Source organism: Gallinula chloropus, assembly GCF_964237585.1.
Source record: "Gallinula chloropus genome assembly, chromosome: 7".
Lineage (NCBI taxonomy): Eukaryota > Metazoa > Chordata > Aves > Gruiformes > Rallidae > Gallinula > Gallinula chloropus.
Window position 1 is genome coordinate 14,356,961 of NC_140092.1, and position 27,675 is coordinate 14,384,635.

General features: G+C 42.6%; 2 protein-coding genes across 4 annotated transcripts in view; one reads left to right on the plus strand and one right to left on the minus strand.

Annotated features, from left to right (window-relative positions):
- Window positions 1-288: 288 nt before the first annotated feature.
- Window positions 289-18,286, plus strand: NSUN7 (NOP2/Sun RNA methyltransferase family member 7; the record flags this gene model as incomplete). Its single annotated transcript, XM_084266897.1, has 12 exons — window positions 289-601; window positions 982-1,040; window positions 3,339-3,469; window positions 4,636-4,788; window positions 5,622-5,805; window positions 6,978-7,188; window positions 7,538-7,681; window positions 8,223-8,324; window positions 8,845-8,956; window positions 11,155-11,272; window positions 12,855-13,531; window positions 14,309-18,286. 11 exons carry the CDS (start codon window positions 289-291, stop codon window positions 13,494-13,496), a joined length of 2,169 nt encoding a protein of 722 aa, XP_084123023.1. The 3' UTR covers window positions 13,497-13,531; window positions 14,309-18,286.
- Window positions 18,287-27,675, minus strand: part of APBB2 (amyloid beta precursor protein binding family B member 2) — a gene marked incomplete at its 5' end in the record, with an annotated part of 107,279 nt that continues 97,890 nt past the window's right edge. For all 3 annotated transcript variants that reach the window (XM_084266901.1, XM_084266900.1, XM_084266899.1), the window contains 6 exons: window positions 18,287-19,046; window positions 20,212-20,391; window positions 20,990-21,105; window positions 21,914-21,997; window positions 23,059-23,146; window positions 25,666-25,780. In XM_084266901.1, coding sequence (XP_084123027.1) covers window positions 18,879-19,046; window positions 20,212-20,391; window positions 20,990-21,105; window positions 21,914-21,997; window positions 23,059-23,146; window positions 25,666-25,780 — 751 coding nt within the window. In that variant the 3' untranslated portion in view covers window positions 18,287-18,878. The remainder of the gene's footprint in view (window positions 19,047-20,211; window positions 20,392-20,989; window positions 21,106-21,913; window positions 21,998-23,058; window positions 23,147-25,665; window positions 25,781-27,675) is intronic.

The window sequence follows — 27,675 nt, forward strand, 5'->3', positions numbered from 1 at the left end:
CTCTTGAAACAAGTAACCAGTCTTTGCACCTGCATGAGTGAAAATAAGCAAGCTGTTATAATTGTTTCTCTACTATATGTAAGAAGATAGATGTATAGAAGTATAGATGACGTGTGTATGTATTTGCAGGATTAGAGCTTCAGAAAGAAAATAAATTCTGTTGAAAACCTGAAAATGAAGGAAAAAGTGTATTCTAGGGGAAGAAAATGTCATAATTCTACACAAACTTTGTTTTTTGCAGAGGCAGCAGGATTGTGACTTGTGCATTTATGATCAGCAACTGGAAAAATGCCAGTTTCTAAAAGTAGCTCGGTGTCTTTACATGAGGATGGTATGAATGATACTTCAGGCTTGAGTGAAATTAAAATTTCAGATGAAAAAGGATCTGCTGGAAAAAGAACAATGGCTGTGATTGAGAAGAATGGCTATCATGACTCTGTGTACATAAACGCAGCTAAGCTTTTCCAAGGCATCCGCACTGAAAAGCGTAAGGACAGAACGTTGGTGCGGTACGGTGGTGATTCACTATCTCCCCTGCTGCCTTTTAAAGATGAATATTCCCAGCGTGCATCTTACGAACTGGCTTTCAGTGCCCTAAAATGTGAGTACAAAACTTTTCCAAGAATTGACAACAGAAGTGATAACAGCAGAGAAAAATGTGTAAACCCAAAGGGGCCACTTTCTGCCTGACCGCAGACATCTGGGGAATTTTTTGGTAGCTGACAGGTTGCTGCTTGACTACTTGTGTCCCTCAAAGATTTAAATATATATGTGGTGTTAGCTTTTTGTGAAATCAAACATTTCTTTTTCTTGTAAAGGAATTATGTAGAGTTGTTACTGTTTGTGATTGAATTTGTCTTTAATTTTCACGATTTTACAACTTTCAGCTTTTTCTGTAGTGATTTTTAAGTTTTTTTTTTTTTCTTTCACAGAATCTTGCAGCTTTCATGGTGTAACAACATTTTTTTTCTTTTTTTTCAGATCAAGATCTTCTTGAAGAAATATTGGTAGATAGTTGTGTTTATCCATGCTATTCAATAGTAAGTGAACGTTTTTGTGAGGAAATAATGATTTTATTTTCTGAGTTGATGTAATTAGAATCTTTTCTGAGGATTCTGTGACATTCTTCTAAACAAAATTTGTTGTTTTGAACCATATGGTAGCCTGAGAGTGAAATACTGTTGTCCTTTTAGTTAGTTGTCTAAAGCATCAATCTCCAAGGTACTGGACATGTTGTTTGTGAGGTTCTTGTTGAACCTGACTGCTGGGAATCAAAACCTTCAAGAAAGAAGATAGGAGAGCAAACCATAATTGTTACTGCAGTGTAATACTTGCTCAGTGATGTCTATGAGCCAGTCCATGTGCTTTCCTTCATAGCTGTGTCCCCTTGTGAGTGGGGGGAAAAAATAAATCATGTTCCTTTCCTGTTCCTGGAAACTGTAAAGCTGGGGTGAACCCATCAGACAATGCACTGAATCCATGTTTCATTTCCTGAGCAAACTGTAATATGTACAAATACTGCACTGGCAAAAATTGGTCCAGCTCACTCTCTCAGCATGCTTCCCTGCTTTGACACAGAAAGAAAAATCTAGAGCTGGCAGAGTAATCTGCTATTCCTTCCAGTTTAGTTTTTGATGACCTTGAAAATCACAAGATGAATTTGAATGGCTCAGTCCTGGGTCCAGTCTTATTCAACATCTTTATCAGTGACTTTGATGAAGGGATTGGATGCTCCCTCAGTGCAGATGACACTAAACTGTGAGGAAATGTTGATCTATCTGAGGACAGGGAGGCTCTTCAGAGGGGTCTGAACAGACTGGACCGATGGGCTGAGGCCAGCGGGATGAAGTTTAACAAGGCCAAGTGTAGAGTGCTGCACATGGGACATAACAACCCCATGCAGAGCTACAGGCTTGGGGGAGACTGGCTGGAGTGCTGGCAGGAAGAGAAGGACCTGGGGGTGTTGGTTGACTGCAGGCTGAATATGAGCCAGCAGTGTGCCCAGGCAGCCTGGAAGGCCAGTGGCATCCTGGCTTGTATTAAAAACAGTGTGGCCAGTAGGTCCAGGGAGGTAATTGTGCCCCTGTACTCGGCATTGGTGAGGCCACACCTTGAGTAATGTGTCCAGTTCTGGGCTCCCCACCATAAAAAGGACATTGAGGTCCTTAAGCAAGTGCAGAGAAGGGCAACCAGGCTGGGCAAGGGTCTGGAGGGCAAATCCTATGAGGAATGGCTGAGGGAGCTGGGGATGTTTAGCTTGGAGAAGAGGACGCTGAGGGGAGACGTTCTCACCACCTACAACAACCTGAAGGGAGGTTGTAGAGAGGTGGGCGATGGTCTCTTCAGCCAGGTGACAGGTGACAGGACAAGGGGAGATGGCATGAAGCTGTGCCAGGGCAGGTTTAGATTGGATATTAGAAATTTTTTTTTTACTGAAAGGGTTGTCAGGGCTGGAACAGGCTGCCCAGGGAGGGGGCTGAGTCACTTTCCCTGGATGTGTTTAAAAAAAGGGTAGATGAGGTACTTAGGGATATAGTTTAGCTTAGGATGGGAATGGGTGGACTTGATGATCTTCAAAGGTCTTTTCCAACCTTGTGATTCTGTGAACTGATATTATTTGTGGACATGGATGGGAGCAGGCAAGCGATCCAACATAGTGATCGTTGGCTTGTTTTTGTAAGGAAGTGAGTCTTAGATGGTAGTGTTTTGTGTTTGGTGGCGTTTCCTTAGAAAGTTTTCTAGGTAATCTGGTTCATAGTTGTGAGATGGTAAGAATTTTTAGAGGAGTAGGGATTTCATTACAAGATGTAGACAAGAGGGACTGAAATGCTGTTAATGGCTGTCCCTAAGAAGGAGCTGCTCCCTGTTTTACACATTTTAGACATGAGAAGGAGACTTTACATACGTGCTAACTGCAGAATGGTTATTGTAACTGAGCTTGTCAGTTGTTAGGTATTGAAGAACACCACAAGACACGAACTGATAGAAAAAGTTTTGTTAGCTCTTCAGAGAATTGATTTGTGAGGAGAAAATAATTTAGAAGTTAAAATTCTGATGGTATGAAAAGCTGTTGAGAAATAGAATATAATTGTGTGTATGGAGAATGTTTTTAATTTTGATTAAATACTTCTAGGTTGTGTATTTGAGTTTTTAAAAACCTCATTCTTCAGTGTTTTACTAGCTCTCCATCAGGGATTACTTTAATTTTCTTCTCACAAATAATAATTTCATCAGATTTTTTAACGCCTCTTGCACGGGATACTGCTGTTTGACACGGGCCTTCCTGCAGAGGGCACGCTTTGTGCCCCTTTCTCTACCCGGTTGCTTTTCTGTTGCAGCCAGATGACTTAACCAGCTTGCTTGTTGTGATGCTTTATGACCTACAAGACCGAAAGTTCAGAACACGAGAGATTTTTGATGAAGAGGAACCTATAGCAGAAGTTCAGACAGTAGAGCGTTATTTATGCAGGTATAGATGTTAAGAATGATTTTGTTGGTCCTTATTAGCAGAAATACAGATTTGTATAATAAGTGACTTTTTTATAGTTGTCAATTTTACAGATGTCTTTCAGCTTCAAATTTTGTGGGCTTTGGTTTTATTTCTAATGAGAACCTAATTTGAAGGGAAAACTTCATATTCTTATAGTTAAGAAAAATACAGCTAACAAACCACCTTTGCATGGTGGGTTATTTTGCTAGAAAAAGGTATCTTACTGTAGAGTTGTTGAAACTTTTCATACAATCTTAGGAAAGAATTACTCATAAATATGAGTGTGATGGAGTCAAGACATCATGGAATATTCCATGGATAGCAATACTTTTATAATAAAACTGTTGAATATTTTTTATTTTAATTGATTAGGACAACAAAAAAGAGGATGTGTAAAATAAACATATTAAGTAGTGTTCAAGTATTTCTTTCATTAGCCTACTGATGAACTCAACAGGCATTTGTTGGACAAAATTGTGCTGCTGCTGGATATGGAACAGCCCAGATAGTTCATGAGTATCCTAAGTGCAAGGTATTCCTGGAGGACAGTAAGTAACATACCTTGACAATCCGAAGTAGCTCATCAGCAATTTTTGTTGGCTTTGAATTATCACATATCAAGAGTATGCATGAAGTGGGGTAAAAAAACCCCAACCAACTGGGAGTATTTCCTCTGAGATTTTAACATAACAATCAAAAACCTGACTGCTGGTTGTCATCATACTCGTGTTGTTTCTTTATATGTTTAGAGCTCAGCTTTCATCAAATGCTCATTCTGCTCATACATGTGGTTGTATCTTCAAATGTACAAGGGAGTCTGGTGATTGTGTTCCACAGATTGCAGTTCCAAAGCTGGTTTATTTTAAGCTGAGAAAATGGATGCATTTGAGACTCACCTGTCATCATTCCAGTCCCTTGTGCATTGAAGTAAAACAGTCTTAACTGTGTACTACTACCTTGCATCTACCATAATCTGGGGTAGGGAACATCCTATACCCTTGTGCTTTCTGTAGCAGCCTGCAAAATGAGGCCTCAGCGTTGGTTTTGGTTTCTGAGTAAGATAGCACTGTAATAGAAATACTGAACATAAATACCTGGAGTAAATGTTTATAAATCTTACTCAACTTGTGATTATATTTCTGTAGTTCTAGAACCAAACTGGCAGCTGCACTAGCGAGATGTCGCATCAAACATGATGCTGTTTCAATCGAATACATTCTACCAGAAACTGTACGGAAGCAGGAACAAAGGGCTGCTGCTTTACCTTTATGTGTTTGGATAAACACATTTAAAATCAGGTAAGGGCTTTAAAAGTGTCACCTAATACTGACACTTCCAGGTATGAAGTGATAACAGCTTGCTACAGACTTGTGTTAGAATTTCCAGGTTGTATTATTACTGGTAATTTGAGTTTCTTTAGTAATTTCCACTTAGTCCAGCAACATTGCCTTACATTTATTTGTAGTTTTGGTATATATTGCAGAAATGGTATTAATAAACTCAGTGATGGAAAATAGAGAAACTTCTGTCTCAGGCCAGTGTTCTGGTTAAAGGCTCTTAAATGGGATCTTAACGAAGACTGGGCTGAAAGGTGCCACATTTGACCCTACAGTTCATGTACTGTATATACTTAGAGCGCTGCCTGAAACTGTCAACAAAGAAGTCTTGACTTCAAAGACTTTAAAGCCTTGAAATCTTTGGTACTTGACTTGCAAACCTCAGCATGTATACCTTTTTAAATTTACACATGGGTATTTCAGGTATTGGCCATTAAGCTAATTGGTGAGCTGGGCTAAATTGAAAACACCTGAAAACACTGAACTATTCCAGCAGTAAATTTGCTGCAGCATCTACTGAGTGCATGGACATGGATGCTTTGAATCATGCTCTGGATACATGTATCTCTCTTAATTTATTTTATCAGGCTTATTAACTTAATTGTTTCAAAACAGAATTTATGTGCTTAAAAGAGAATGAATTTCTCTACTGTATTTGGCAGTATTCCATTTTTTTATATATCCCCATATATATATTTACACACTAAAAAGTAAAAGGCAAAAATCCATATAATCAGTGTAAACTGTACTGCATAACTGTTGTATATTTAATAGTCAGAGTTGTATGTTAACAGCCTTGAAGATGTTTTCAAAGATCTGAAGAAAAAGGGATTCAAAAGAGTGGAGACTCTGTCAGACTTGGATCGTTACACGTACTGTATGGACCAACACTGCCACGATGTATTGCTCTTTCCTTCCTCTCATAAAGAAGAACTGCTGAATTTAGATCTTTTTGCAGATTGCAAACTCTTACTGCAGGTGAGTTGATGTCACCTTTGAGTGGTATGATCAGCATACTAATGCTTTGCATCAAAATGAGGTGATGTTTTGTGTGACTGTCCTATTAAATCAGTCAGGCAGCAACACACTCTCAGAATGTTTTGGATGTTATTAACAACTGGAAGGTTAGAAACTCTTCAACTTACTAAATGTAGCATGCAAATGTTAATGCCTGTAATTGATAGCTACAGTTAAGGCAGTAGAATGTTTTACATTTAATCTTAAAGCTGTTGAAGTAAGTGTCAGAACTGGTCAAAGAGGCAGTCTCACTTGTGAAGGCATGCAGAGATCTTCTGTGTGACTCTGTATGCATGGCCCCAGCTTGTACATCATGGAATGCTGGTTTTGTAACGTCTCTTCAACTGCCAACCTCTGGTGGGGTGATGAATATGACAGGAAAAAATACACACAAGAGCTCCACAGGTCATGGGGACATGTTTTGAGTATTGCTGATTAAGAATACTCAAAGTGAGGAAACATGACCCTCAAAAACTCCCAACTTTTGCTGGGATAGGGTGGAACTTGATGTTTGCTGGATGTGCTGTACAACATGGTACCTGTGGTCTGTATCACCACTCTTCTAAAGTAATTTGATGGAGACATGTTCCATTTATCTTTTTTTCTCTTCATCACCTCTAGTATGATATGTACTCTTGTTGAGACATCCCTGTGCTCTCTGCATTCAACTGTGCCTCTCCAGTTTCACATTTCTGCAAAATATTGGTCTTTGATCTGTGAGGGCTTCAATTCCCATGTAACTTGTCAAGAGCTATGTGAATTGTTTTGTGTTTCTCTGTTAAGCTGCCTCTGAGGGTGGATCCTGCGTCTTGTGGCCTGTGTTTGTCAACAGCAGCCAGCTGCTGGAAAGAGTTCCTCCTTACGGGGTTGATGTGCACTTACATTCTTTCTTTTGCATTAGTTGGAATTATTTACATTTAGTGAGTGACTTAGTAAGATGTTTGGGTTTGTCCTTCATTTAATTCCTTATTAGCAGCATTGCTGATCGTTTTTTCTCCTCCCTTCTTCCCCTTCTGTCACAAAAGCAATGAAATACTTTCCTTGTAATACTTTCCTCATTTGGAAGAGAAGGTTGGCACTTACAGAAAGCAAATTGGTTGGCTGCACTTAATGTTTGCATCATCACTTTCTAGGATAAGTCTCGCAGCCTTGCTGTACACTCTGCACAGGCGCTGCTGAGCACAGGCGATGACGTTCTGGTGGCCCACGTAGGTTCCCATCTGACCGCTGCCCACATGTCAGCGCTGACAACTCACAGCGGGTCCAGGATTTTTGTTTGTGGTGTGAAGTCTTCAGCAAAAGAGGCAGAACTGAGGGGCTTGTTCAGTCACATGGGATGTAAAGGTAGGTGTTAAAACAGTTGGTTGGTATAAAATGTTGTAATGTAGATGTTTGTGATATCCACAGATACGGTGCAATTCTCACCTGAATAGTTGTCCAAGGACTCAGGGAGAGTAGTAACAACTTACTGTTTGTCACAAGGTGAACTATCAGCTCTTCAGCTACAATCAAGCTAATTGAAGGTTGCAGATAACCACATCATAGATGCAGAGTCCTGAAATGTCAGTGTGAACTTTTCCATATAAGCTCTGTGGAAGTCTGTAATACCACAGTCTCTTCTTCACCTTTGCCACGTTAAAATTAGGCAGGCTTGCTTGCATGTACAACTGTTGAGTGTCTCCCATTGTTGCAGATATTGAGTTACTAAATGAAGACTTTACTGACATTGTACCAACCGACCCAAGACTTGAGAAAGCAAAAGTCATTGTGCTGCTGCCACAGTGCTCTGAGCTGGGCGTCGGCAGCCCCATCGACTTCATTTTAAGTGAACACAGAGGTAACCTGTCATACAATTGCTAGCTCATGCTTTCTGGTAGAAATACTATTGAAGTATTATGGTCTGGACATCATAGCTGCCTCAGTAAATTTTATGATTTTATAAAAAAAAGTTCCTTAACTACTATAAAGTGTGATAAGTAATTTGCATAATTCTGTGTGTCTGCCTTAAGTCAACAGTACGAAGTTTGAAAGTTATTCTAAGGAGCAAAGTGTACATATATAACCTTGCTTTTCAAGTAAAAACCAGATACCAATTTGTGTATAGTTTTCCATCAACTGCATTTCCTTTATTCACTCTTCGGGTCTTAGTCACTGCACAGTTTTCACTTAACAGAACCAAATAAGAGGCAGTAGTAATTACAGGTGAAGGGGGAAAGAAAAATCCTTTTGGCACTCCTTGGTACTGGAAGTGGTAAGACCTACTTTCCCCCAGCATTAGTAATAACCAGGTCTGTTACCAGAGCATTTTCTGCAAACAGCTGAATTTTAAGACACTTAATACCAATTCCAGTAATAAATGTACATCTCTTTGTATTTAGATGCAGGATTGCTGAGAGACCTTTTCAGAGGATGTGTGTCTGATGATAAACTCAGTATTCTTGCTGAGAGGCAGCTTAATGAGTTGAAGCATGCAATGACATGTAAGTGTGCTAGCTCCCCTGTTTCTGGGAGGACCCTGTACTATCAATTCCACTGTAATAACACCAGTTTTTGTATCCCTAAAACTACACTGGTTACTCTGTTAGTTAACAGGAGGTGTGTAACCAGACCCCCTCAATGACAATCTTCTCAAGTTTGAAGGTGTTTCTGTGTCCTCACATTCACCAGCCATTAATACAGCACTGAGTAGAGAACTGCCTTCCTGACCTAGCTCATACTCTGCTCTGGAAACGTTGTCACTGTAGTCTGACTCTGCCTTCATGCTGCCACTTTCTTGCCTTCTTTGGTAGCTGTGTGAAAAGATTGGATGCAGCTCTGGATTTGTGCTGAAATCTGCAAATATTTGAAAAGATTTCAATTATTAAAAACACTAGAGATTGAATACTGATGTGTGCAAGAGAAAAGTGACATTCATGCATGACTTCTATGATGTTTTCAGTTCTTAACCACCACTGTGAGCAGGAAGAATTTGAACAGCGGAATTGTTTGTTTGTTTTGTAGTTAATGTACAAGCTATTGTTTACTGCACTTGCTCAGTTTACCCTGAAGAAAATGAGCTAGTAGTGAAAAAAGCACTGGAATCTGGACCAGAAGGAGAAAAACTACGATACAGGTATGGGATGAGTAGATTTGCAAGTAGAATAACTGAAGTATTACTTTAAATTGTAGCATAATTCTTATCCTAGAGTGATCTGTGTTTGCATTAGACTAACATTTAAAAGAGTTTGTTGCAGCTTCTCAGTACTCTAATACCATCAAAAGGAATGAAATAAGTAGCATCCTCTTGACTTTTTAATCTCCTTTTTTTTGTTCCCATCTGAAGTTGAGATGGGAGGAAAGCATTGCTGGTTGGCAGTAACATTGTGGTGAGCTCCTGATAGAGCACTTTAATTCGATCAGTATTCAGAGAATGAAGCTAATTTAAGGTAAAATGGAGACTAGAGGTCAGGGAACGTGCAAGCAGTTCAGCCTCTGGCATAGAATGATCTGTTCCAGAGGAAAAAGAAGCCAAGTCTTAAAATGGGAGAGTAAGAACAAGAACCTGTGCTGTAGGATTGCTCATCCTTGAATGCAGATGGATGACTTTTTGGGGAGGTGGTGACAGCACACACACGGCAGGTTACAGTAAGAGAACACCCTGTGCTATCAGAACAAGTACAAATACATGGGAGAAACAGGATGTGCTTGTGCCTCCTTTGCACTCTGTGCAGCTTGTCTTCTCGAGCTGTTGTTAAAAGACCAGTGGGTACTTCTGGATTTCCCTCAGTTACAGCAGGTAACTACAGCTGGCACTTGGTGCGCGTAGATGAGGTAGTTCATTACAGGATCCAAGTTAAGAGAGTTTGTTGCCAAAAGCACAGGGGAGTAATTCTGTGTTGTTAGATGTTGTATTACCTTACATGATGTTAATGCCTTGGCCATTGTGGGGGAAGGTACTGTGGTTTGAGATGCCATTCAGTGTATTTACATTTATTGTTTTAATCCTGCAAAGTTTTGATTGTGGCCAGTCCAAAGAATTGTGAAAAGAGGCATGTTAATGCCTGATGTTAAGGTAGAGTACAACAAGTTGTGTCTTTCCTGCAAATCACTGATAGAAAAGAGCAGCCTGCTTAAATTTTTATGCTGAATGGGATGAAATCAGCGTTTGTCTGTAACACTAATGGTGTTACACCAGCCCAAAAGCATTTCCAGCTCCTGCTGGAAACTCTGTTTTCCTCTGGGATCTGAAACTTTGTGAAGGTTGTCATACCACCAAATTATGCTTTTACTTTCAAATACAAGGCAATCTCAGGTGGTAGGAAAGGGAGAATAAAATTGCATTAGGTTTTTCAGTGACAAACGTGCTCAGGTCTGCACAGACTGACTGAATGTCCTAAGTCAGTTCCTTCTCCTCAGCCGTGCGTGTTTTCACGCCTCATTCTTGCTACAATAAAGCTGCTGGTAACCAGCATAAACAGCAATAATAGAATGCTGTGATGAAATATATAGTGTGATTATGCTTAAGATGACAGCTCAAGCCAGTTAAGATGCATGTAGTACTGACAACAGTCCTGTGTACGCTTTCCTTAGAATTAATGAGGTACCTTATTTGACTATTAATACAGTGTGGGATAGAGTGAAAACTCCCGCAGAATTACTGGTGCCTGTGCTCACAGCAGTGGCTTTGAGAGGCAAGTTACTCTAATAAAATATCCTGTGTGATCACACAGGGCTTTTGGGAAGCTCTTTACAGAAGTTGTGCTTATGTTCATTATGTCTTTTGGAATTACTCTTCAGTGCTGGAATGGTGCTGAACAAAACATGGCTGTGCTGGAGTTTGGGGTCATGCAGCTGCTGGGCTTATGGCTGTGACATCATAATGATGCTTTCAAATATGTACCCACTGTCTTAAGTTGAGCTTCCCTTAAGGATATTGCAAACCTATGACAAGGTTTATAGCAAAGAATTTACTTTACATAAGGGTAACTCATGGTGAAGAGGTGTGTATGGGGGCGATGCTGACCTGCTCCTGCATTGCCCTTTGGCCTGTCAAATCTGAGTTTAATTTCTGCATCAATTTTTCAGGGCATCAATTTTCAGAAGTACCATAATTACTGAAAAAAACTAAATGGGAATTACTGGGGGGGGGAGGGGGAAGAAGGAATTAATTCTAGAAAGCTGATATCTCATGTCTTTCTTGAATTGTATTTTTTAAAAATGAAGAGAAGTCTCTAGGACTGTCACTAGAAGATGTAATTTGTAAATTGCTTTTAATGTATCATTGATTTCCTTTTATATTAAATATTATTATTTGGTGTTTTCTTTTTATAGGCTTATTGCTCCTGTTTTTTCTGCTTGCTCCAACCCAGAGGCCTCCACTGATGTCTTTTTCAAAACAGAGCCATCGGAAATGTCCAGTGGCTGTTTTCTAGCTGTTCTTGCAAGAGAGGTAAGCTAAGAAAGCTCACACTCAGCAGTACTGTATAGAAAAGAATATTGCCCTCTCCCACAAAAGAATACATGAAATGGAACTTTAAAAAGATCCAGGCTACTGTTTAGTTGTCTTAAGGCAACTCCCAGTTTTATGCTGAGCACGGTTTTCCAACACGTGCCTTTTCTTCTGGAGCTGTTGGAGATCTGAGCAGCTTCATGATCTAGGTCTGTGCTAGGAAACATGTTGGTGCTGTCACACTTTGGGATGAAATACACAGCATGGTCAGACTGGGAATAAGTGGTGTCTAGCGAAGTTACTTGTTGCATCAGTGTGTGTCACTGGGATTTGCCAATATCCAAGCAGACAGTGTCACCCTTAGGGATTAAGATTTCATTACAATTTGAATAAAGTAAGTATGAATATGTTTCCTTCCAAAACCAAGGCATATGCAAATATGGCCTGAAAGGCAGGGGGCTTTTGCTGAGTAAAAGGAAAAGTCTTGGCATGGTGCCTGAGAAGAGGCCTTACAGGGCTCACTTGCGTCTCTGAGCATCAGCGTTTTCCTCTGTGTCAGGACTCTGTGTCAGGACTTTTTTCACCAAAAGAGGAAAAGGGGAGAGCTAATCAGAATTTCATTGAAAGCTAAAAAATCTGAGCTCTGATTTGGTTATTTGTACCGCTTTCTGTCATGCTGCAGCTACAAAGCTTGGTTCTTGGGGGGATTAGAAGAGGAGATTTTATTAGAGAATCACAAATGAAAAGCCTTTCAAGTTATTGTGGACCGCTTTCTTTGCAATCTGAAATATTTTTAACCTGGCTCCCAGAGCCTAGTAAGTTTTATTTAGTCATGCTGTGTACATCTATCTATCAAACTGTCTCCCTCAGGGAAAAAACACCACAAAGCCTTTTGTTTCATGTAGTTAATTTGAATAATTTTTAAGTCAAATTCTAACACATAGAAGCAGTTGCTCCTAATTTTTATGCAACTGGAAATCAACATCTTCTGCAAGGCAGAATGCAGACCAGCAACTTAACCTGAAATTGCTGGCTTAAAGAAGTGCTCTTCTTGGCTAGTTGTGAACAGTTTCTTCCACGGTGCTTCTCTTCATGTATTTGGATGTTGTCCTGGTTCCTAGTTAATCAACTTGGAGAGTTCCTTGTTTATGTATCACAAGCAAGTATTTTCATTATCATGAAAATTATTCATGTTGCTGATAATATTTGTGTATTTTAGTAACTAATTCTGATACACATGTCTGTCCATCCATCCATCCATGCATGTATGTTATTACAGAGAAGTTACAGTGTGGGAGATGAGTAGAACTAAGCCCAGAATTCAGTTTCCCCTCCTCAGGCCTGCAGAGGGGAAAGTCTCTGAAGACCAAATGCTGAGAGAACTTTTTGCACAACAATCAAGTTCTCTTTTTCTTGTCCAAGTGGTTCAGTTAGAATTTGTCAGGTGTGATGTAAATCCTTCTGCTAGATTCTGGCCTACCTCTCTCATGGATGAAATTCTGAGCAATCTGGGATTAAAACACCGAGTTTTCAGCTCTGGGTTGAGTCTTTGATTTATTGTTGTTTCTTTGGGAATTTTCAGAAAGACCCTTCTGAAAATGTGTCTGTTAAAGACGTTTTGAGCCGGGCAGCAGCAAAAGGACTACTAGCAGACCTTATTGGAGAACAGTCAAAGGAAGAGGAGGAAAAGCACCCGAATGTTGGAGTGAAGTCAAAGGAAGAGGCGAAGAAGCGCGTGAAGGTCATGCAGCGCAGCAGTAACACTCCTGGTCGTGGTATAGACCCGAAGATTACAGACCTCCTCCGCCATCAAACTGTACCTCGCAGTAAGGCTGAAGTCCCTGTACCTAAACCAGTCAGCAAAACACAACCAAAGAACGTGACACACCCGCACAGCTACGCTCAGCAGAAAAAAACCATCAAGCCCGTTGCGGGCGCAGCGCTGCCCAGCGTGCCGAGGCGCACGCCTCAGCCATCACCGGCGGGCCGGCAGGCGCTTGCTGGGAAGCCACGTGTGGAGCGTAAGAGGCTCGTGTTGAAGTGTGTGGAAATTGTTTTCCCTCCAGTGGTGACGCAAAGGAACAAGCCCTGGACTGTGAGCCCAGCTCGTAGTGGCTTTCGTGGCTGGGCTGCCACAAAGGGCTCGAGCAGAAGGATATTGCCACCACCTCTGTCTAAAGCCGCCAAGCCAGCTGTGCTTGGCCATCCTCAACCACGGCTGTAAGAATCTTCAAACTTTGCTCTTCCTTGATAGAGAAGGTAAAGATTGCTGGGTATCTTCATCCATGCTCATAGATTACAGTGTATCTTTGTGCAGGATAACCTTGCTGTGGGAGATACAGTGTGGGATATCGGATAGCAGGTTTGAACTGGTAACCACACTTTAAACTAAATGCTGCAGCTCAGCTGCCTAAGGGTGACAGTCTCTTGGGGGGGGAGTCAAAACCCAAGACCTTCTGGCTGCACGTTTTGAAGGGGCAAGTGAAAATGTTCACTTCCATGCCCCCGCCCCACAGCCTGCATACATCTGTAGGAGTCCTCGCCTTCAAATCCATGATTTTAAAGTGAGGCTGCTTTTTGCCCACCTCTGTTTCTTTCTTTGCAAATAGCTGTTGGCTTCTCACCTGCTCCCTCTTGCTAGCAAATCCAAAACAGCTGTTAAATGGCACGGGCTGAGCAGAGGATACAAGGGGGACAGAGAGATACTTTTTACAAGAATCTGATTTAATACTAAATCAAGCAGTATGAATGACAACGGCAAACAGTGATGGGATGACTGTAAGAGGAACCCTGAGAATTGTATGTATTTAGGTTATACTGCTGCAGAGACGGAACAAAGACCGTGTAGCAATATGGCAGCGCAGAGGTTGCTGTGGCCCACAATAGAAGCTCTTCCCAGGCTGACATTTAAGATACTTGGCAATAAAAGTGCTGCCCATGTGGAATGGACTCTTACTCTGTTTGACCTATAACTGACTCTGGATTTAGACCCATCCCAGGTACATGTTTTAATATCTCTGTTTTTTTCCTTACCAGTCCGTGGAGCTGGATCAGCACCACCTGTAGAAAAGGGGATGTGAATGATACTACACCAGCAGCATAAGCAAGAGCCAGCTAAGTATCCCTGACTTAACTGACAGTGAAAATTTCTTTTAACATTTTAATCTGAGCCAGCTGTCCTATTCAGAGGCCTCACTCACCTGCTGCACTTCCCTGTGCATAACCCATGCTCTGGACCTGTTCCAGTAACAGGATGAACGTTGCTGAACAGCCTTGGAAGGACAGGTATAGATCTCTGCACATACAATGCACAGAGCTGAAAAAAAAAAATCCCTGTTTTATTTCAAAAGTGTTGTGGAGGTTCTATATGTCAGATGAAAGGGATGGACAGTAAGGAAATAGTGGGGTTTTCAATATGGTTGTTAAATGCTTAAAATAAACTTAAGAGAGTCTGCAGTTTATTTTTTAAAAATAAAAATCTGTCTAATTATTAGAGGTAATCAAAATTACTCACAAAAGAACATACCATGTGTCTGATGACAGAATTTCTGGACTGCTTCCATAGCATGTGCCTTGATATCCCACAACCAGCCCCATCTTGCTCTCAGAAGTTTGCATCTTGAAACGTTTCGTAGGTTAACCAGTTAGAAATTTGATGTCTCACCAAGAGCATCCAAGAGCTGGAAATGAAGAATGTGATTCTGCAGGTCAGCAACTTGACGTTGTAAGCACCAACCATCACATGGTGGCAACATCTGTGACTGACTGTTCGGGTGGCTTGTAGGTAGCAGCCTGTGTGCTCAGTCAAGCACTTGATGACTTTCACAGTAAAGCTGTACTGTGCATAGTGATTTTCTGTAACACAGTTACAGTTTTGTGGTTTTCCACTGGCAACGGTTGGTTCATCTTTCCCCATACCAGAGTGTCCATTGTGCTCCTGTTGCCTCTAACCCACCAGCCTGTTTTTCCCTCCCCTCCACCACAATCTGGAACAAAAGAAATAATTTCCCAGTTTCATGGACCAGTAACAGTTGAGACAATCAGTCATTTTATGCAGCTAAATTTATTCTCGGAACAGATTACATTTAGATGTGGAGAAGTGGGCAACAGCAGGGACAACTGTCCTTTTCTGTGTCACTCGGGTGCTTTACGTAAGACTGAACTCGCTGGCGAACAGTGGGTGTGTTTCCTGCCCTCTTATTGCTATAAAACAAACAGAACCTGCTCTCCTGGCTGTACAGCACGAGTTTCAGCGAGGTGTTAATCAACCTGCCCCAGAGAGGAGGAACGGGGTAATGGCAATGCTGAAAGGCTGAGCTTGTAGTAGCTGCTGAAATAAGAAAGTTCTCTTTTCTGTGGGTGATGTTCTAACAGTTTTAGCTCCCTAGTTAAATGATCTATGAAATGCTTGATAAAAGAAAAGGGATGTTGAACTCTCCTGGTGTCACAGAACTGGTGGAAGCGATGAGATGCTCCATAGTTTGTGTTCCTCTGTCACCAAAGGCCACGCTGTTCCAGGAGCCTGTTTTACTGTGAATGGATTCTGTGCCTTCCAGGCAACTGTTGTTGTTCCTGTTCAACCCCACGGGGGTGGCTGTCCGAGCCCCCTCTCTCCCACAGTGTAGGTTAAATGAAGCCTCAGCCAGCCCTGGCCACGTCAGAAGAGAGGTTTCTATCTTGTGGCTGTTGACTGTGAATAGGTGTCGCCTTGCTTCCGCAAGGGAGCGTGTTAGTGATGAGCCTGACAGGATACTCACCTCTAACTCACTACTTGCATTGAAAAAAATTAAGAACTTGGCTTTGCTTTACATGATTTTTCTACAGACTTCAATAAAAACGTGACTACAAATAATTACAAAGCTTGCCTTCCCTTAGGCAACCCATAGTATACAGAGTGGAGAATGTTACAAAAGCACATCCAGTAAGGACAGTACATCAACATAACAACGCGGGGTCTTTCCGTAAAAATAGAATAAATAAAATAAAAATACTTTAAAGCTGTATTTAACAGGTTAATTTAAAACAACAGCATCAGACATACAAGGCGCAGTGAACGTGGCTGCCTGCCTACAGCATCGCCAGGGATTACAAAAACAAATGCATAGATAACTGAAGGGTCGCTAGAACATCAACTAAACCAGCGGCGGTTGCTCAGACACACCTACCCCATACATACCTTTTTGGCCATGGTAAAATGAGCATTTTAATTACAGTGTCTTAATAATTGATTAACAGAAGGTAATGGGCTTTGCAATATTGGCCTCTGACTCTGCAGACACCTGGGTGTATAGATCATCTTTTGGAGAAAAAGGAGCTCTACCCAAGCAAAAAGGCCTCACGCAGCCGGAGCATTGAGCACGCTACTTAAATTTATCTGCAAAGTCAACAGCATTTTGTTAACAGACACAGAACTCTAAAAACTTGTATTGGCAAGTGACCTTTTCAGATGCCTTTCGACCTTCTCAGCCCTTCCTGCAGCTGCTAGCAAAAGCTAGTGAGATGTTCACAGCGCTGACACCACCTACGCAGGGGACCCTTCACACTGCGCTTCGCCAAGGGTTGGCTTAGCTGAAGGGGAGTCAAGATCTTTCTTGGGGGAAGCAGCACAGTGCAGATGCAACTACAAAATCCAAGTACAGAGTTTAAAACTGACTGCTGCAGAACACGTGTCACCATGTGGCATCGTGGGCACTTTAAACCACTGGTACCACTAAAAGGGGTGGGTTGGTTTGTGTCCCCTTGCCTGCCTCTGGGGCTCCTCCTGCCTACTTGGGATAAGCAACTTCTCCTCTAGGTGCAGGAGCAATGGAGCTGAAGCAAAGGAGGGAGCAGGTCTCCGAGCCCAGTGAGGGCAACAAGTACTTCAGTGCCTGGTGTGCGGAATCATGGTGAAAGAGATCTGGGAGCTCTTACAGAGAGCATTCTGGAGAGCTAAATTTAATGACAATATAGTTGCATAGCTAGCCTTCACCCCACACTGCTCACACATCACACTGAGTTTAGTTTAATGATTTTTCTGCATTTTTCAATGCAGAAATTCCTTGACTCATTGTTCTTTTCCCCTGTGTTCCCAAGTTGCTTTGCCCAGGTGCTGCCGTTAATTTCTGTCGAGAAGGAACTAAACAGAAAATTGTTCCTAACAGTCTCTTGCATAGTAAAATAAAAACAGAGGTTCTGTAATAACAAGCTTGCCCTCCTTTTAAAATTACAGTATGACCAGATTTGCAGACCTGGGAGACAGTTACAGTTTGGAATGTAGCTATAAATGGAGCCAAAACGTTTTTAACGCTAGTTAAAAATACCTTTAATGTCCCATTTCCAAAACTGTACCCATCTGCAGGTCTGGGGAGGAGACAGGAAAGGGACAGACTCAGGCTGTGTCACTGCATTTGGAGATTAGCCTGAGGTACAATTTAAGGGGTGACGCTGAGACAACTTTGTCAGGGGCTGCAGCAGTGTGTAAATCAAAGCGATTTGATGAAGCCTTTGGAGCAAGAGCACTGGAATCAAGTTGTACCACCTCTCTCCTCTCTTCCTATTTTGTCACAAGAGCACGAAAAGGAAAAGAAATCTCATAGAATTTTGTAAATAACCAAACCCATGATTGTTCTTTTTGTGGCACCTGAAGTATTCAGCAACAGACTGAGGGGAGGGGGAATTGTGCAACCAGACACTGAATCGAACATCTCATCAAAGGCCTGTATGGAAAAGGTTTGGACTATTTTAGTCTCTTATATTCTAAGAGTTGTAAGACAATTTCCTGACTAGTTCTTTCTTACTCCTGATTGGTTTGTGCACATGGAACAAATGGTGTTTTTGATGACTTAAAGACAGGTTGAGGAGAATAAATTTAACAGCCGGCAGTTGCATTTGTATGATTAAAGCTGAAAAGCTTCAGTGGATCACCCTGCAACTCTACTGCTGAAAACACTTCTGGGTTTTCAGCATGGGTTTGGTATCATACATGAGTCTTCTCCAAGGCCATAATGTGTAACCAGGAGATGAAGTAACGACACCGGGATTCAAAAGCATGTCAGAGAGATGTTAAAGCTGTTGCTAGACCAATGCTGACAAGCAGTTTGAAATTAACAGGTGCAGTTCTGTAAAAAATAAACCCTTGGTATTTAATCTACAGTAATTCAATGGTAGCTAATACGTGGTACCTGCTCCAGTGTTGAAAACAGAGGAAGCACTGTAGGATTTATGATCGGTTTGTGACAAATCCAGCTCAAGAGGGTGAAACTATCAACTCAGGCATCATTCACTCCAAGGACTTTACCATGAGTTCACTGGGAGGGACGTGGCCATACTGGGTTTTGTTTGTGTGAGTTCAGGCAACGTTCATTATTTACAATCAAACAGACCTTCCATTGCTCATGATGTAACTCACTGACAGCAAAAAAATTACTCATGCTTCTTTTCATATCACACGATGGTGGCGAGAACGAGAGAACATGCTTGTCTAACATTGTTCTGGTAAGGGTGAATTCTCTGAAGACAAAGCATCAGCGGTTAGAAATGGAAGGCCAGACACTGTCCGTTGGTTTTCCTTAGTGTAGCTACTGTTTGCTTCAGTTAACCATGAGGAGAATCTTCTCTTCCGCAGCTATGGCATCTCAGTGACGGGGCGTTTCTGTTTCAAAGTGTCAATGAGGGACAGGACTCCTCGTTTCACGTTGGTCGTAACTCTCCTCGTCACAGAGTCTGCGGGGGGTGGAGGCGGCCGAACCTTCTGTGAAGGAGGTCTGGCTACTAAGCACTTCTGATACCGTAACTGCAAGAAAGCAAAAGCATTCTGCGGTCCTTACAGTGTCCAACACTTAGGCAGAGCCCTTCCAATACACTTGCAATACTTTCTCATGAAATAGAGTCAAATCCCATTTTGGAGTGATAAAGAGCCCAACAGAAGTTAATGGGACACATCAGCCTGTGGGCAGGAGCTGTTCTTGAGCACACAACAGATACCAAATCACACCAACAGCCCTTTGAAAACTGGAAAATAAGTTTTCTGGGTTCAGTTGTTCTTGAACAGGGATTGGTTTCATTACGCTGTCACTGGGTTGTATAACCCAACTCTGAGCAACGCCTTTTTCCTGAATGAGGTAACTTGTGTAGTGAAAGAAAAGATGCTGAATTTACACAGAAGTTGCAGAGGTTTGGAGGGAAGATGGTTAAAGGGGCATCATTCACTAAACTGACATTTCAAACTTAAAAATCACAGAATAATAGAATGGTTAAGGCTGGAAAGGACCAAGTTCCAACTCCTCTGCCATGGGCAGGGGCACCTCTCACTAGACCAGGCTGCTCAAGGCCCCATCCAACCTGACCTTGAACACTGCCAGGGAGGGGCAGCCACAGCTTCTCTGGGCACCCTGTGCCAGAGACTCACCACCCTCACAGGGAAGAATTTCTTCCTAATATCCAATCTAAATCTACCCCCTTCCAATTAAAAACCGTTCCTCCTCATCCTATCACTACATGCCCTTCTAAAAAGTCCCTCCTCAACTTTTCTGTAGCCCCCTCAGGTGCTGGAAGGCTGTTATAAGTTCTCCCTGAGCCTTCTTCAGGCTGAACAAGCCCAACTCTCAGCCTGTCTTCATAGGAGAGGTGCTCCAGCCCTCCAGGCATCTTCATGGCACTCCTTTGGACCTGTTCCAACAGCTCCATGTCCTTCTTATACTGGGGACTCCAGCACTGGACACAGCACTCCAGGTGGGGTCTCATGAGAGTCTGGGTTTTAATTGACAAAATACATCCTATCCCTTTTGTCAACTCATAAATCCCATAAATCATAATTCTACCAGCCAATTCCTATTTTTTCCTGTTCTTTTTTTTTTCTGTCTTGAAGTTAACATAATTGCAAATTTGGAAAGACGGTTATTTATGGAGACAGTGAAACACCTCAGGGCTATCAGGTGCCTCTGAAGAAGGTCACTTACCATACAAGCAGCCTGAACAGCTTCTGACACGTTGCCTGCGTTTGGCTCGCACCAGAAAACGTGGCACTCGAAATGCTGGTTTCCTGTGTCCATAATGAAGGCGAATGTGTGAACATCCTTGCCCACTCCCATGAAGGACAGGAACCTCACACGACACTCCACCATGATTTCCTCTTCGTTCTGGTTACAAACCAAAAGGATCAATCACTACCACCAGATGCTCTGGGGAACGTTACCTTCCAGTTCAAGCTGATGAAATGTATGACTGATGACTTCAAATGATACTGCCCTGTGTCGGAGATGCTGGCTGAAGACCTCACCAACAGACATACAGAAAAGGCACTTTGCAAGTTTCAGTGTATTAATCTCTATAGAAAAAGCTCAACCAAATGACAGTGGTGTGAAACGCAGGTTTTAATGCTACTCTTGGCTTCCATACCAAGAATAACGTAAATAAAGTTTGGAATTTAGCACTGCTACTTAGGCCTTAACCTACAACATTTTAGGCTCAAAATTCCTAGAAAGAACAACACTGAATTTGTTTTAAGTATCTAATGAATACTTAAAATCATTGTATCTTTGAGGACATGCTTGGAATGGTAAATAAAACTGAAGCTGTAAGAGCCTCTGCAGATTCAGAGCCCTGGAAAGAAATAAAATGCAAGACCAGCACATGAATCCTAACACAAAGGAACTCTGTCTAATAGTGTTTTTGTGTTCCTGGTTTCCAATACCCATATTATGCTAAACGTGTTCCAAACAAGACAATCTGCCTTACTCTTTCGTTGATGACTGTGACAGTAGCGTCGGCAACATTCATAGTGACTGGCATCCAGTCTTCTTTGCTGGAGGAAGCCATTAGACTTTCAATGGCACTATTCAGAGTATCCATTCCTAAGGTAGAAGGAAATGTGATCATGAAAAATAAATACCTAAATAAACAAGAACAAAATACTTATTGTCACACAGTAGTACAGAGAACAGATGGTTTGGACTCCTCATTAGAATGAACTTGATGAGAGAATCACAGGGTTGGAAAAGACCTTTAAGATCATCAAGTGCAACCATTCCTGTCCTAAGCTAAACCATATTCCTAAGTACCTCATCTACCCCTTTTTTAAACACATCCAGGGATGGTGACTCAACCCCCTCCCTGGGCAGCCTGTTCCAGCCCCAACAACTATCAGCAAAAAATTTTTTTCCAACATCTAATCTGAACCTGCCCTGGCACAGCTTCATGCCATCTCCCCTTGTCCTGTCACCTGGCTGACCTCTCTACAACCTCCCTTCAGGGAGTTGTAGGTGGACGTTACTGAAGTCCAGGTAGACCACATCCACAGCCTTCCCCTCGTCCATTAAGCAGGTGACAGAAGGAAAGGTTGTGTAGTTGGTTTCCTTCAACTGCAGAAACAAAACTGGTGCATCTGGCTGAGACAAAACCAGCTGACACGCTGTTCAGCTGCTGCCACTGCAGTTCTGCAGGGCCCTTCTCATTAGCAGCACAGCTCATAGTCAGAGAAAGCAGTAGGAAGAAACTCTGCCTGCTTGGCAGCTCCCAAAGTACTCCAGCTGCAAAATACATCTTCAGGAGACCCTGAACACCAGACCCCTTCGTGCCTCCCCTTTGAAAAGCAGGCAGAGCCCAGCCCCCAGAGGTCATGCAAGGTACACCAGCAGTCACTTAGGAGCAAGTGTTACATACCCACAGGTTTAGCTACAGGTAGCATGCCCAGGTACTGGACGTGGAACTTCTGTACCAGTTCTGTCTTTGGTGTTGGGAAATCTACTGCATGGGAACAAAAATCAATGCCTGTTTATCAGCATTCACAGCAGGGAACATGAGTAGTATTTCTTCAGTCACACAAACCAGTTTTCCCAGGAATTGGACTCTGAAGATACTGTATTGATTAAAGCAAATTCTCACTTCCACTGGCAAGAACAATGCTCAATAATTTCTAAAGGAATCAGGAATAACTCTGCATTACCTAATTCTTGATCTAAGATAAAGTCACAGTACATTGCTGTCATATTAAAACCAGAAAATATAGATGAACGTGTCTGAGACATGTGGTCCCAAGTTTCACTTTGTAACTATGTAAAATCTGGAATCTGCTTTTAATTCCATCCCTGTTAACAGTTAAACACAGTGTATGAATAATCAATACCACTGTCTGAGCAGACAATGTCACAAGCTGATGTATGGGTTGGGAGGAAGATACTCTGTACAAACTGGTGGATCTCGAAGCACGTCATTTCCTGTGGAGCTGACACAAAGCCTGTCTGTTCTCCTGGGTTACTTTCAAAATAGCAACTGTTAAGCTGGGACTCACAAAGCCGTGCAAAGGCAACTCTTTTACCATGCAGTAGAGCGTGCAAGAGACCCTTAAGGCAGATGACAATCTACTTGCACCTCTTGCCTTGGACGCTGCTAAGATTGATGCTGAAACCTAGGAGGAGTCCTCTTAACAACCCCTCTGAACCCAAGCCATTAACTGGAGCATATTCTGGTTTTAAGGAAGAATTGGCCAATTTGCCCAGTCAAGTCATGGAGGATTTTGATGGGCACAAGACAGTATGTGCAAGTAGCCACAGATAGGTACGACTGCTTTTGTCTGTTTCCAAATAAAACAGGAAATGCACACCTTGACATAACTGAGCAGCTGTCAACACAACCAGTAAAAACATTTGATGTAATACAGCAGCCACTTGGAGTCAGATACGGTCCTTAGAAGACAGGATTATGCTCCTGACCTCTACACCTGACGTGCTCCATTTTGGTCAAAAGCAGCATCAGAAACAAAACATATCTAAACTAGGACCAAGGAACAGAGCTGTAAGACACAGTACCTTGCAGAGGAACATCAAGGGTGACATTTGTTCTCTCTTGCAACGAGCTGCAAGCCATCGCTTTAGCATTCTTCCGTTCGGCCATAATCTGAGAAGACAGTGATAACAGCAGTTGTTTATTTTACTGAAATACAGTATGGTACCAACGACAAACAGAAATGTACTCCTACCATAACCCTGGTTTCTGAAATCCGAAATTAGTCAGAAGCAACATGACTAAACAGGTTATTTTTATTTAAATAACAACCTTAACTTTCCTCCAGTTTATTCCTTAACTACAAGAAGAACTCAAGCGGTGCCCAAGCCTAGGTGAAAGACAGATGGAGGGGGAAAAAATCTTCAGCCATTTATATCAACTTCAAAATTGCAGTGAGGAGTAATACAGCAAGAAATATAAATATTTAACACACAGAGGAGAGTGTTCATTATTCATGTTCCTCTCTGGTTTATTTTCTGCTCTGTTTAATTTTTTCCTCCATTTTTATGTTTCTTCTGGAATTAAAAATCCCATGTAAAATACAACCTGCTCTTCCCCCAGAATGTACAGTATTGCAAAAGAGGAAAAACCCCTGCCACTTCAAAACAACTGCTTTGGATGATACTCTCTACAAATATATGACTGAGAAATGACCCAGGGAAGCAAACAGAGAATTTCCAAAGCTAATGTATGAAGCAGTGCTGTCAGCTTCTTTATGCTATGACTGTTAATCATAATTAAGCAATAAAGATAACTGGTGTTCCAGCAGGTGGCACTTAGGTCTGAAGATGCTTCCAGCAAATTTATCTTTATCTTTTTTGTGGGGGTTTTTTTAGGTTTTCTATTTCGAAAGTATTTTCTCTTGCAGGAGCCCATGAGCAGATGAGAAATGGTGCACAACAGCTTAGGAAGAAGGCCCGATGCAGCAAAGAGGTCCAGCAAGACAGTCAGTGCATGCAAAGTGCTTCCCTGAATCAGGATTATATCTATTGCTGACTTAGGAAGGAACATGCTCTACTTACCAACGCTATCCTGCTTTGTTCTGTGGTGCTATTAGCTATGGCTTGAAATGCTTAGCTGCTCTCCTTCCCAAAACTAATGCCAGGAGTTTTGTCACAGCTCTGCTGCCCTCCTGATACCCCTGCTGATACCCCCGTGTATAGCTACCGTGGCATTTACTTGATGTTGACCTTCCTGGATAAACACAGCTGCAGCAGGGCCCTGCTAGGCTTGCTGGAAACATCGGTGAGGACTGAGAGCTGGAGGAGAGAGCTGCAGGACGCAGCAGGGCTCATCTTCTTCAGCCAGGCGCTGCTGCAGTTCCGGGTGTGAACCATCACCAGGCACACCCTGCAGCTGCCTGCCCAACCCCAGCAGCTCCCCAGGCCCTGCCACCTGCATTTCCTCCAGCTCCTGAGCCAGGGCCCTGGACCTGCCAGGCTCTGCATAGCTGCTGGGGCACCTCTGGCCACTGCCTCAGCCAAAGTTCTGCGCCCAGGTTACGGTACCACACGCTGTGTAACTGCTCACGTTGCCTGGGGGAAGCACTGCAAGTTCTGTAGCCATGGCTGCAGCGCTGCAAAATGAAAACCCTGAAGACTGGCTTCAGAGGGCACCTGACAGCTCTGACCTCCGTTCCCTAAGGTGAAGACAGAATGTAAAGGGCCAATGACGGGCATGCAGTAAATCAGCTGAATTTTAAAACCTGAGAGTTTCCTAACTCTGTTTCTAGCAGAGCTGTGACACATGAGGAGGGACAAGATAACACAGGACTAACTGATAAGGTTATTCATCCCCACGGCCTGCTTTTCCTGGGGTGCAAACTCACACGTTTTAAGGAAAACCAAAGTGAGAAGCATAGTATTGTGAAAAAGGGGGATGCAGCCTCAAATCCACCACAGCTCAATAAAAGAATAAAACACAGAGTTTCAAGTAGATTAGTTTAACTGCCTCTCTATAAAGCATTTCAATCCAACTTGTGTGCTGTAAAGGACATGCTGCCTTGCTACCACTGCATGAAATGACTGCACAGAGGACACTCATGAACTGATTGTGCAAGAAACTAGGAATTAATAACCAGGGAACGGTGGCAAATGCATAAGGAAGGTATAATGACTGAAAAGAACAGTCCTCTCCACTGTTACAGGCAGGAACAAAGATCCTTGGTAAATCCTCACTAGAGCAGCTCAACTCCCCCTTCCTCCCTGATGTTTAAAGCGTGCAGTGTAATCCTAGCAACTCTTTTCCTGTCTGTCCTGCTTGAAGAATACTATTCAAACAAGGTCTCATTTATTGATGAAGTTTAACATCACCATTTGCCATTAGTTAACACTGCATGTTCCTTTTCCCTTTTGAACCCACAGCTTCTTTATTATTCAAGTAAACCTTCAGTCTCTATACACACTGGTCATACCAAAAGCACACATCATCTTCCTCACACCTAAAGGCTCACCCTCCCACTACTCCCAGCCACTTGTGTCCGTCCTTTGCAGATTCTCTACGCTGTTTCTTGTCACCAGCACGATAAACAGAACTAGTGCTCTGTACGATGGCTGGATGTATGTATTAGGCTCGGGGATGTCTCCACAGACAAACACATCTTTGCCTCAAAAGACTTGAAACCCACTTGCCTTTGAGCAGATCTCGTGCAGGCTCGTGGCGATGGCTTTGGCGGGCGTGTCACATCGGAACACATGACATTTCAGGATTCGCGTGTCCTTGTCTCTTGCCACGTACGCGAAGTCTCTGTGCGAACGAAACCAACCGGCGTGTTAGGAACAAGCAAAGGTGAATCAAGGCATTAGAAATGGCAGCATCCCCAAACCAGCACGTCCTGCTGCGACTGAACAGGCGTGTGTCTCGGCTGCCATGGAGAGTAAAGCACATCTACACCTGTAATAAACCCCACGGAACACAGGTGTAAGGGCTGGCGCTTCATCTCGTTACAGTTTCCTAACACTGTCAGCTTATTGAACTTACACCCCATAATTCCAACTGCAACTGCAAATACACGGGAGAATTTACTCCAATATTTTCTTGAAGATAAAGCAGGGAGAGAATTACAGGCTGAGAGAGAAAACAGGCACAGCTCTCACGTGCGAGACAATCTGAGGAAAGCACACAGTACGCTGGTTAGAGGAAAGTCTCAAAGGACTGTGTAAAGTGTTTAAAATATGCAGACAGTAATTAGCAATCTGGTAAAATAAGGGAGATGTGAACCTGCTGAGCTCTGCTCACACTAATTGGCCTAAATCTCTGGCCTTATTTTTTCCAAACATTAAATAAAGCTGCCCTACAAAAGAGATTTTTGCACCATACAGGGAAATCACCAGATATACTGTAGCTTTTGAGCAAGAGTGGTGGATGTGTCAGGACTATGTTTATTTGTTCTGAGGCTGTTTAAGACTTAAAACTCTTCTGGAAAAGTGGGAGCATGGTGCTAAAAAAGCATCACGGTTTGGATACATCCCGAATTTTGGGATCCAGGGGTCGTGGTTTAACCCCAGCCAGTAACTAAGCATCATGGTTTATACTAAAGTCTGTAAATACCCTGAGCTGAGTTTAATATAGTGTGGGTTGCCAATTTCTTTGTTCATTGTAGATGTCCAGTGAATTGAAGAATTCTGTAATGAAGTTATCCAGGGAGGAGCAGAAACTGTGGCAGATGGATAACTGAGCTTCCAGCTCCGTACGAGATACGGACATTGCCCTGGGGTTAAGTACCTTACCTGCATTTAATCTGGCAGCACTAGATTTTGTCATTAAAGAGTCCTTGCAATGAAAGGGGTAGTTGCCCACAGGTGGGGATGCTCAGTGACAGGCACAGGCTGTTCCCCCATTTAACTGCTTTACAACCTGGAGCCTGGTGAGTGAGACTTAAAAACCCCCACAAACCTACCAGGAGCTGAGATTTGGAAACAAATCCATGTGACTGAACTGTGCAGAACCATGGTGAAGCTGGGAGGCACCTCTCCATCTCTGCACCCCAACATGTGATGGCACACACTGGGGCACAGCAGAGATGGGAGGCTGCAGGGCAGCACGTGGAGTGTGTTGCCACCTGAACGCTTCCTGAGTGGGGAGCACAGTCTGTGGGCTGCAGCACTGCCCTGCCAACATGTGTGATGCAGACCCCCAGGGAGGGACAGTGTTTCACCCAACTGCAGGAAAAAACACAAAGCATTAATCCAGGAAGGTACTGTCTAGTACAGACAATGTCCTGAGGTTTCTCAGCTCCAGCCTGATTCCCAAACACCTTGGCTGTGATCTGCAAGAGCCTTGTGGCATGCTGTTCCATTTTGCTGCGCTGCAAGTTCACAGAGATGCTGAGTTCCAGCTGGAATCTTGCTCCAGGAAAAAAAGCTGTTGCTTTTTGGCTCATCTGTACTTGTGCCAAGCCTTGATTTAGAATGGCTTCTTCCTAGCCCAACGTTTCAAAAGCAAATTGGAGACTCCTAGCTGGACTCCAGTAATAAGGGGGTACAGCTCTGCTATGGCCTATGAAAATTTAGAAGCTGTGAGGAAAAAGACGTAACCAAGCGCCACATAAAAAAAGTTTGAAATTTCTGCCTTTTGAAGTAAACTTTCTATGTTACTGATGGTCCTGAAAGATCTGCCAAGCAGTTATTTGGGAATGCTCA